The following is an 11,474-nucleotide window of genomic DNA, read 5'->3' as shown; positions in this document are numbered from 1 at the left end:
CCGTGCGGGCTCAAGCCCAAAACGGACAATATCATACCATGTGGTGGAGTGGGTCGTTACAAATGGTATCAGTACCTGACCTAGCCGGAAGTGTGCCGACGAGGACGTCGGGCCTCCAAGGGGGGTGGATTGTGAAGAACTTGTGGGCGGGTGTGCCGTGGGCGGGTGCAAGAGACACTGTCAGGCTATCACACTGGCGAGTTACGGGTGCACAGTCCCACATCGCCTGGGTAGAGGAAAGGTGAAGTACTTATATGTAAGTATGTCACCTCCAATTGGTATGAGGCCTTTTGGGGTGAAGCTCAAGAGCAAAACCGTGCGGGCTCAGGCCTCCAAGGAGGGTGGATTGTAATGACCTTGTGGGCGGGTGTGCCGTGGGCGGGTGCGAGAGACACTGTCAGGCTACCACACTAGCGAGCTGCGGGTGCACATTCCCACATCGCCTGGACAGAGAAAAGGTGAAGTGCTTATATGTAAGTGTGTCATCTCCAATTGGTATGAGGCCTTTTGGGGTAAAAGCCCAAGAGCAAATCCATGCGGGCTCAGACCCAAAGCGGACAATATCATACCATGTGGTGGAGTGGGTCGTTACAAATAGTATCAGAGCCTGACCCAGCCGGAAGTGTGCCGACGGTGACGTCGGGCCTCCAAGGGGGGTGGATTGTGATGACCTTGTGGGCGGGTGTATCGTGGGCGGGTGCGAGAGATACTGTCAGGCTACCACACTAGCGAGCTGCGGGTGCACAGTCCCACATCGCCTGGGTAGAGAAAAGGTGAAGTGCTTATATGTAAGTGTGTCATCTCCAATTGGTATGAGGCCTTTTGGGGTGAAACCCAAAAGCAAAATCGTGCGGGCTCCAGCCCAAAGCAGACAATATCATACTATGTGGTGGAGTGGGTCGTTACAGATGTCCTCTTTTAAATACCACTGGAGGTGTAAACAACAAAAAAATAACCCACTTGTCCTATGCAGATAACTTGCTACTTTTCTGTCATGGAGATATCTGTTCAGTTTCAGTCCTGAAGTCTGCACTTGACCTTTTTTGCTCTATGTCTGGCCTTGACATTAATTTATCAAAGAGTGAAGTCTATCTCTCTGGAATCAATGATCATACGCAGCATGATATCATTTCACAATTAGGAATTGAAGCCGGGACACTTCCAGTGAGATACTTAGGTGTACCATTGATCTCCACCAACTTGAAAGCTCAACATTGCAGCTTATTGGTAAGCAAGATCACTCACAGAACCTCAAGTTCCCTTTCCTGTGCAGGTAGACTCCAATTGATTAAATCTGTTTTGGTCTCTACACAAAACTATTGGTGCAATATTTTCATATTACCAAAGGCTGTCATTGATGAACTTAACAAGATATTTAGGAGATTTCTCTGGTCTGGTCCAGAAATGAAGTCTTCTGGCTCTAAAGTGGCTTGGAATAAGGTATGCAGCCCTAAAAATGCTGGTGGGTTGGGGATCCCCAACTTGGAAATTGCAAATAAGGCTAGGATAGTTAGATTCATTTAGGAACTCTTAACAGATGAGTCAAATAGGCTTTGGATAATGTGGTGCCACTCGCATCTCCTTAAGTCATGGAACCTATGGACACGAAACTACCATTAACCTTGCTCCTGGAGTTGGAGGAAAATTCTTCAACTAAGGTACTCTACAAAACTGTTCATCAAGCACTCCATAGGCAATGGTGCCTCAACATCATATTGGTAAGACAACTGGGCTCCTGGTGGTCCATTGTGTACAAGATTTCCAATTAATCTACTTACTGAGGGTGGATTCAATAAGGCTACAACACTGGATTATTTCATAACCAACAATAATTGGAACTTTCCCCTTATTTTAACCAACTAGATTCCTAAATTGTTAACCCTTCCTACACCTTGTGTACACAGATTAGACACTAAGAGATGGACAGCTTCACCAACAGGGTTTTACTCCTTCAAGCACACCCTTGCACACCTAGCAGGTAAGTTCCCCACTATCCCATGGCATAATCTTGTTTGGCAATCTCCCACCATACTTCGAATGAAATTCAATCTTTGGCTGGCTGTTCAATCTAAATTGTCCACTCTTGATAGCAAATCAATGGCTAAACACCACAACATTTGCTCTTTCTGCAATATGTCAACTGAATCCCATAGTCACCTATTATTCAACTGTTCTTTCACATCCCCTCTTTGGTGTTTCATCAAGTACAAGAGCAACATTCACACAGCAATTAACAATTGGGACAATTTAGTTATGTGGATCAGTAATTATTGTAAAACGAATACTCCTATTAATCTACATAGGAAATTATGATTTTCTGCTCTAGTGTTCCATACCTGGGAATAGAGGAATACAAGAATCTTCAAAGGTCAAAAGGCATCGCAGAGGGTGGTTTGTGCAAAGATCTTATCTACTATTGCTGCAATTCTAAAATTGGGTTATCTGAGGGACTGCTCTTCCTCTAGATCGATTCTTCAAGGTTGGAATATCTCGCCGTCCCACTATAGACCTCCTCCTCGGCCGCCGGACTAGTGCTCGGCGATCTGGCCGCTTCTGTGCTACTATCGGAATGTATGTAGTGACTCCATTACACTGTTCTCACAGTTAATAGCAGTTACAATTTGTATCCGCCCTAATTTAGGCTTGTTTGCTGGACATGTACCAGCCTTTTTCTATTGTGGGCCAAAAGCCCATCTCCTGTACATTATTTATATTCATATACGAAAATTGCTTTAATTTTCGGGAAAAAAAAAAAAAAAAAAGTAAGACAAATTTTCTAAAATAGGATAATTTATTGACTGTCTATATCAATGACATTGTTGGGAGCTCTGGGAACACAAATGCTCAACATGGAATCCACACTCTTTATAAGAGTTAGAATATCCCCTTGATGCAATTTAATAAGTTTGATCACTAGAACCTGGCCAGGGTATTTTAGTAAAATGTTTACTAAATTATTTTTCTATTATTTATTTATTTTGAAAAATATTTATTTTAAAAAATTCTTTTATAAAAGAAATTCAGTGGTCATGAGGATTAAATTGGTTACTCAAGGAATATAAGAAGTAAGCATGCCTTAGGTGGGACAGTATTTATTTTTCTTGGTGCTACTTATGGATATTCGGTAGCGGAGGGACTTATATGTAGTTATTTAGTATGACGGGACCTTGTTATAATTTTTGAATCCTAGAGTGCTTTTACAATATTATTGTGGTGATTATTATAATTAATTTGATAGGATAGAGTTATGATCTATCTAATTGGAGATAGGATAAGAATCCCTTTTGATCCTCATCTCTACCCCTATCTATATACGTAATATCTGTAAGGTTGATTGTTTTATTATTCACTTACAAACTTACAAAATATAGAACAATCGAGAGTGAGAGATACAGGGCTTCCATAAATTTGTGTATTTCGGAAATATGGAGGTGAAGGTTTACTGGTATTCAAAATCAAAGGAAGAACAATCTAATTCACTGTTATTATTAGAATGTTAACGATTAATTAATCGTCCAAATATATGAAATTTCTTTTCAGTATTTCTTAATTTGATAAACTATCACGTAGATATGATCTTGAAAATTTTAAATGACTTCCGTTATTCCTTCAGACATGACGTGATATGTATTAACACATTGAATATTACTCCATTTGTAATGGGTGAACACGCAATTTTTGTTAAACGACATCATTCCCAAGTTTTGTTGTACAGTGAAGTGATCACCGTTGTCCTGTAACCTATTTGGAAAAAAATAAATAAATAAAAAATTGTCAACACCATCACACTACTCTACGAAGACCGCATTATTTGTCCACTATCTCTCTCTCAATGGATAGGAAATTTGCGTTTTATATTCTTCTATCACTCAAAATTCCATAGAACATTTTAAAACAGATCATTGGATTTGTATGAATGAGAGAAGTAACTCATCACATTTTTTATACAAGGTTAGAAGATGAGAGTCCAAGCTCTCATAAAGACAATGCAGTTGTTTGATTGTATTTCTTCTTGTGAAATAAGACACCTAATTTGAGGTTTTGCTTTCATTTTTCAATTCCCATAATTATATTATTTTTTTAACACAATTAAATCTGTTTCCAATTTAATGTGTTTGAAAAACATAATTAATTGTGTTGAAAAAAGAATTAATGTGTTAAAATGCAGAAGTATCTTTGGTGACAAATTAAAGCACCCCTATGGGAAAGGGTTTCAAGCAGAGGATCCGGGGCGCCTCTCTCTTCAATCAAGCCACTTAATGAATTTAGGGTTTTGGCTTTGATTGTAGTGTGAGTGCATCATCTTATAATTGAGAGAGCTACTAGATCACAAGAGCCTCTGTTATGCATTTACTTGGATATATTCTTTGCAAATTACAGTCAACCAAAATACATATGCTAAAGATCAAATCATTTTTACAACAATTGGGAGATGACTCACAAACAACATTAAGAACAGACTGAATACCCCTTTATTTTCCATACAAGGGCATTTGAGAATAGATTCATTAGTCAACTTCCAAAGATGCATATGATTGAAACAAGTACATGCATTCTTGTAATTGAGAAAATATTACTCAACAAGCCCACGACGCTGGCTGCCTGATGCAGCTGAATGTCACTCTCCCTTGGTTTCCTTCACTTCTTCCTTCTTCACTTCTTCCTTCTTCTCTTCTTTCTTCTCTACCTTGGCAGGAGGTTTGGCTTCCTTCTCCTTTGGTTTGCCTGTCTTGGGCTTCATGAAGCAGAAGCAGGAGCAGCATGGGCACTGAAACAAGAACTTCATTGCTCCTCTGCCTAGACCAGATCACAAAATATTCAGCTACCACAATGCATATAGAAAGGTCAGCTTTAATTCCTCTTTCTATCTTCTTTTCATATACCATTGGATGCCATTTCAGTCACTTTCATCTTTAATAGATACCTACCTCCTATTAAAGACACCTCTAGGGTGTGGGGTTGGTCATGAACATGGGCTCCTTAACAGGCTGTTCTTGTGGGTCATGTTTGCTGACTTTTATTGACAAAGACGTCCTCCTTTTGATTTCTCTGTCTCACATAATGGAAGATGTCTAGGCTGGCAAGCAACAATGAACATACCTATTGCATTATCATGGATGGGATTGGAAAATTTAAGACTCGTTTAGAGTTAATAGTGGAGTACCATAAAAGTTCTAGCGGGGGACTACATAATTTAAGACTTTAACCAACTGAAAATGACTAGGTTGATTAACAGTACAATAATATTCGACCAAATTTGCATCTAATTTATGATTTTATTGGATTACCTGGTTATTAAAAATTACAGATTGACTGCATTTCTGCACTCTGTTCCCAAAAAAAAAATAATAATAAAAACAAAATGAAGAATTAGAACAAGGGAGTTAAAGGTAAAATGACTCAGAAAATTGCAGCTAAAAATTTACTTAAAGACAGATATCAAAAACCTCTTTCAAATTTTCCATTTATCTCTTTCATGCCACTACCTTGCAGCGTTTCTTACCTCTCTTTAACATGCAATTTCACGAGAACACTTGCCATTCTCGTGTATAATTCTTTATCTGGATTTGAGATGGTAACAAGAAGAACTCCAATATGATAATGAAAGCTTTTAGCCATTCTTGATACCGTAGAGGTAAATGGCAAAGAAGGAAGGGGGAGGAGGATATAAATGGATTTACACTGCATCACAGGTGCTATAAACAACAAGACATTGAAATATCACAATAAATTAACAACGTGCACTATAGAGTCAAGGGAGCTCTGGGACTTATAGGTCACAAACGTCATTGTCACTCTCCCCATTTTGATTAAAGGAGTTGGGATAATGCAAGAGGGAGACAATCAAAACATAAAATAATGAATGTCAATCGAAATCAACTTCGTCTGTATATCTAATCAACTGAGAAGTTCAATTCCACTGGCATCACTCTTTTTCAAATGCGAGGTGGGGTTTGACTTGAGGGGTTCATTTTCTTTTCTTTTCATCGTTATTACAAGTGCACCCTTCCGAGTTCCAACCAGGGCATCAAAGAACTCTCAACAAATTAGTAAAATTTTCATTCTGCTCTAATCAACTAGAAAAAATGAGAGGAGGAGAAGGGAGGAGAGAACCTCAAGCAGAGAGATCGATAATCTTGGTTATTGAATGGTCAAAATATAAAGCAAGTGATACACTGAGCTCAGAAGCACAAAAGGGAAAGCAATACGGTCATATACTGCTCAGCGGCAGGTAACTTGTTGCATAATAATCTTACAAAATGCCATGGATCAGATATAAAAATGGCATTATTTTCACTTACCTCGTCATTTTCTAGCTGTCAACACTTCAAAGTCGAGATGATGGTTTATTCTGTTCAGGTACCTTAAGATAATTGTACACCCCAATACCTCTCTTTTTTCCAAGGCGACCAGCATCAACATACTGCACAAGAAGAGGGCATGGAGCATATTTATCGTCCCCCAGGCCAGCATGAAGAACTTTCATAATTGACAAACAAACATCCAATCCAATGAAATCTGCAAGTTGCAGAGGACCCATTGGATGATTTGTTCCCAGCTTCATTCCTGTATCAATGTCCTCCTTTGTTGCTACTCCAGTATAGAGTGCACAAAATGCTTCATTTATCATCGGCATTAGAATTCGGTTTACAATGAAGCCAGAATAATCCTGGGAGCAAACGACTGTCTTGCCAAACCTACATTCGTGGTCACCAGATGAACACATGGCAAGCATGAGGTCAAGATAAGTTCATACTTATATGCCAACAAATAAAACTTTAACAAAAGAAAAAAGCAAGAATATGTCCTTGCGTCAAAATGACAAACCAGAGTGAGATTGACAACAGTCAACAGTGCATGGTCAACAAAATGTTTACCCTCTTGCTTTGAGAGAGAGAGAGAGAGAGAGAGAGATTCAGTCTTTTTTTAAAAACTTATTTTTCAGGGAGATAGTAAAGGAGGGAGCAACACCTTCCAAGCAAGGAAAGGGAAAACGTCAAGGCAAAGGAAATCAGGTATTTTAAATTTACAAAGTAATCAAGTTGCTCACCTCTCTGCCAATGCTTTAATTGAATTAAATGTATCATCTGATGTATCTGCCCCTCTAACAATCTCAACCAGTTTCATGATAGGAGGAGGATTCATAAAATGCATGCCAATCACCTGCAAATGATTATCTTTCATCACATCAGGATCCTTAAGTATTAAGATTGTAGATAACAGGCTATTTATAAGAATTTAATTACAAGTCACATTTCAGTCATCAACAAGGAAAGCATTTATAAAATTACATGAAGGGATTTTCTTTCTTACATTACCATTAAAATTTCATACGGGCTGGTGTTGATAACTGCACAAAGGAGCAAAGGCAGGTAATAGTGAAATGCAACAGCTAGTACATTTTTGCAGCATTATTAAATTAATATACAAACAGAGAAAAAATTGGTGCTTAAAGCGGGCTACGCAATAATTGCAATTAAAAAGTTTAAAGGTGAAAATATAACATGAATGAAGAAAGAGTATATAGATTTTTTTCTTCTGTTCTTAGTGAATTAACACTACTTAGGAACTAAAAAAATATGTACATATTGTTGCTTTTACGTTACTGAACCAAGCTCTGTTGATTCTCCCACTAAAATGATGGCAAAGGAAATTAGAAGAGGATCCATCAAATGTGAAAATTCAATTTCTTTGACTTTAAGCACATCAATACTCTAATACCATGATGGTAACTCAAGTAAGCCAAAGTTTTTTTGGATGTATAGTTAATCGTCTTTTGAAATACTTTTCTCAAAATTTTAGAACCCCAATACCAAACTATATTAAGGATCAGGTTTCTCTCATATCAAAGAAAAGAGTTGGGGACTGAACACTTGAGCAAGCAAAACCAACAGCACTATTATCACTGTCAATTCTCAGAAATTAGAGGATACGCAGCAGTATTAAAACTGTCAAGTCCCACAAATGAGATGATACAACATTATCAGATTCTTCTAATTATTTAAACACATAATGTAATATTGCCTATAATAACCAAATGCTAGAGAATTCACACACTTAGGTAGCTTATTGATGTGAATCCATATCAAAAAAATTAATCAATAGAATATATATATATATATATAATATATATGTTTAATGACCGTAAATTATGAATTTTGTGAAACAACTTATTCTAAAACATCTTCAATATCCAACTAAACAAATTTTCCCAGAAAATTAACAGTAAAAGATAAATACAAGAATCAAGAGCTATTAAATAAATCACATAAGTAACAACTACAACAACTACCAAACACTTGTATAATAAAATGCTGCTGTATTCTGAAGGAAACCTGGTGTGGTCTACTTGTAGCAGACGCTATACGAGTTATCGAAATGGAACTTGTATTAGATGCCAAAATGGCGGAAACTTTGGCGATCCTGTCTAGTTCACAAAACAACAATTTCTTCACTTCTTCAGATTCCACAATGGCTTCAATTATAACATCCGCAGAATGAAGATCTTCCAAGTTTGAAGTACACCGTAAACGTCTGATAGCATTAGTCCCTTCTTCCTATTAAGTGAAATTTACTAGCATTGGTTAAGATTCAAAACAGTTAAATTTCAGTAGTTTGGAAGACACTGAAAGGAACAAAGGAATTGATTGACTGAAAAGATAATTTGCAGCTAAAGCATTACAGAAAATGGATTTATTTCCTGTACTGAAATGAACATAACTGACCCATCTATTGTTATCCAAACAACACCAAATTAAAATGAAAAAAACAAAACAAAACTAATTATCAAACACCAAATAGATTTCACCCAATTTGATTATATACATCAAAATAACCTCTAAAATGAAATAAAATGAAGTCGTCGGTAAACTAAATTCCTTAGATTATTCAATCACAAATCTTATCAGTTTCCAATCATAAATAAGCAATTCGGTGTAAGATTATCTAATAGTAACAGAGTTGGGCTTTGTTTTGTTTACAAGAAAATAGAGAAAGAAAAAGAATAGAATTATAAAGTGTTCGGTTCAGTTCATAGAGAGATGGGTGTGGGACCTGAGAGAGGTGACCTTTGGAGACGAAGCGCTGGATGGAATTAGAGATGGATTCGGTGGCTCTGGTGAGAGCGTCGGCATCGGTATCGTGAAGCCAGACGTCGATGCCGTAGACAGCGGCGAGTTGGGCAATTCCCGATCCCATTTGTCCGCCACCAATAACTGCTATACTCTTAATCTCCGCCATGCCGTCACAACCGCCTCCGCCTCTGCTACCAGTTGCCTACGCGTCCGAGACGACAACAATACATACAAAGAGAAATGTAATGAAGACAGTAAGACACTCTCTTAACTGTGAGCTCGCATCTCGGTCGTCGATTACTGTCATGATAATGATACCATTCTGTGATGAAAAAGTTAGCATTATTGATATGATATGTCAAAAATATATATATAAATAAATTAGACAATAGTGGTGAAAGAATAAAAAAATGCTTTATGATATGTAAAAAATGGAAATGACAAAAAAAAAAAAAAAAAGAAGATTGTGAAAAATGGACAAAATGGAGATTTAATAGAACACGAAATATCATATTCTTCTTCTTCTTCTTTTTCTACTTTCATGTCTTTTTAAAAAAAATTCCTCGTTCTTATTTTAATAAATTTACTGTCTAAATAGTAAAAGGCCCGTTTAGTTCTGCTAAATGGCAAGAGAGAGGAGAAAAATAGATGAACCGGGGATAAAGAAGAATCCATATAAATAAATAAATATATAAATAGAGGGTGCTCGTCTCTTATTTTAAGAAGTTGAAAGAAATGATGAAATTATTGTTTTACCATTGTATTTATAAATATATAAATGAACACATATAACTAGGATAATAAGTTTTTTCATATTGCCAAACAAATATATTTTTATTTTCATTCGACCTCTCAAGTTTGGATTACAATAGAATAAAGTCAAATGATACCCTTCCTCTTTATCTTCTCTCTCTCTCTCCTTAAATCTTATTTCGTCCCTCCTCTCTTACCTTTGAACTTGCATCCCACTTACATATAATTAATGATTAAGGATTAATTTTACTGATAGTCCGGTAAGTTTGGTTAAATATTACACGCAAATACTTTTGAAATTAATTATCACTCATATCTCAAATTTTTTTTGATTACTTTTTCGTTGAAAAAATGTCAAATAACAATTTTATTCCTATTTTTTAATCATTTTAATTCAAAATAGCAAAAGCGTGAAATAACCAAATTGTCCTCATTTATTACCCTATCACCCCCAAAGCTCTTCATCTCACCCTTTTATCCTGAAATATATATTCTTTGTTGTACATGATGAGAAATATATATATAAAGAATAATTTTAAAAAATAATTATAAATTTATAATTATAATTTGGTTGGTTTTAAAAAATATTTATAAATTTGGTTTTAAAAAATAATTATAAATTTATAATTATAATTATAATTTGGTTGGTTTTAAAAATAAAATATATATATATATAAAGAATAATTTTAAATTTATATAATGAAGGTCAAAGGGTATTTAAGTCATTTTAACCCTTTTTTTTGGTATTTAAGTCATTTCAATCCTTTTTTAAGTCAACCGATAGTTAGAATGGTAGCAATGTCATTTTACATGCAAAAATATATTTGATATAAATAACTTTTGGAATATAAGTGAAAAATAAACCAAACATTTGTAATGCGTGATAATTTTTAATGTATTATTTGATCAAATTTGAAGAGGTTCAAGTAAAATTAACCTTATAACCAATGACTTTTTAAAATCGACTTTATCTTCCCTTTGTTTCCTAACGAAGACTTCATAAAGTATCAAAAAAATAATAAAAAAACTTGATTCGGCATATAGCTTACAATCAAAAAGAAGATAAGTTATTCTTATTAGTCGTCTCAGTTGACGTCACAACAGTGATAAATAGTTACATTCAATTAAGGGACGCAGTTAAAAAAAAAACACCAAAAAAAAAAAATTATCTCAATCTCAACCCACAAACAAAAACGAATCACATAAATCTCTCCTTTCAAGATAGGAGATGCTTCCATCTATGGTCTGCTTGAACCAAAAAAAAATAAAAGAGAAAAACAAAAAGATGTGACATAGTTTGGTCTTTTCTCAAAAATGGTAATACAGTGGGGGGTGCATGTCATCTATGGTCTGCTGAACCATGTGTTACCTGGCTATATAATCCGTATAATTTGTACAAAGCTTTATGGGCATGACAAAATCATTTGATTCTAAGAACTATATGACTAAAAAGAAGTGTTCTTCAAAAATTTACTCTATCATGGATCAAAATCCAGGTCTGATTTACAATTCGATTCAAATTTTCTGATTTACAATTCGATTCAAAATTTTAAATTATTAAGTGGTGTTAACGCTCAACTCATATATATACTCATTTATGTTTCCATCTGATTCATGTAACACTGTGTTTGGTAAGAGAAAGGAAAG

At 35.6% G+C, this 11,474-nt stretch overlaps 1 protein-coding gene across 2 annotated transcripts; it reads right to left on the bottom strand.

Moving 5' to 3' along the window:
- Window positions 1–4,323: 4,323 nt before the first annotated feature.
- LOC132307687 (uncharacterized) lies at window positions 4,324–9,397 on the bottom strand. Of its 2 annotated transcripts, XM_059805514.1 has the most exons (5): window positions 9,055–9,397; window positions 8,337–8,558; window positions 7,052–7,164; window positions 6,303–6,698; window positions 4,324–5,077 (listed from the first exon to the last, which is right to left on the bottom strand). In XM_059805514.1, the coding sequence occupies exons 1-4, from the start codon at window positions 9,238–9,240 to the stop codon at window positions 6,329–6,331; spliced, it is 891 nt and encodes a 296-aa protein (XP_059661497.1). In that variant the 5' UTR covers window positions 9,241–9,397; the 3' UTR covers window positions 4,324–5,077; window positions 6,303–6,328. The 2 variants fall into 2 exon arrangements, with proteins under 2 accessions (XP_059661497.1, XP_059661496.1); XM_059805513.1 differs by lacking the exon at window positions 4,324–5,077 and having other exon boundaries at window positions 6,127–6,698.
- Window positions 9,398–11,474: the final 2,077 nt, after the last annotated feature.

Source organism: Cornus florida, unplaced genomic scaffold, assembly GCF_030987335.1.
Source record: "Cornus florida cultivar Cherokee Brave unplaced genomic scaffold, ASM3098733v1 CherokeeBrave_3.0.0_Hap2_Chr05, whole genome shotgun sequence".
NCBI classification, from domain to species: domain Eukaryota; kingdom Viridiplantae; phylum Streptophyta; class Magnoliopsida; order Cornales; family Cornaceae; genus Cornus; species Cornus florida.
Note: the sequence above shows the minus strand (reverse complement) of the source record. Positions and strands in the feature narration are given on the sequence as shown.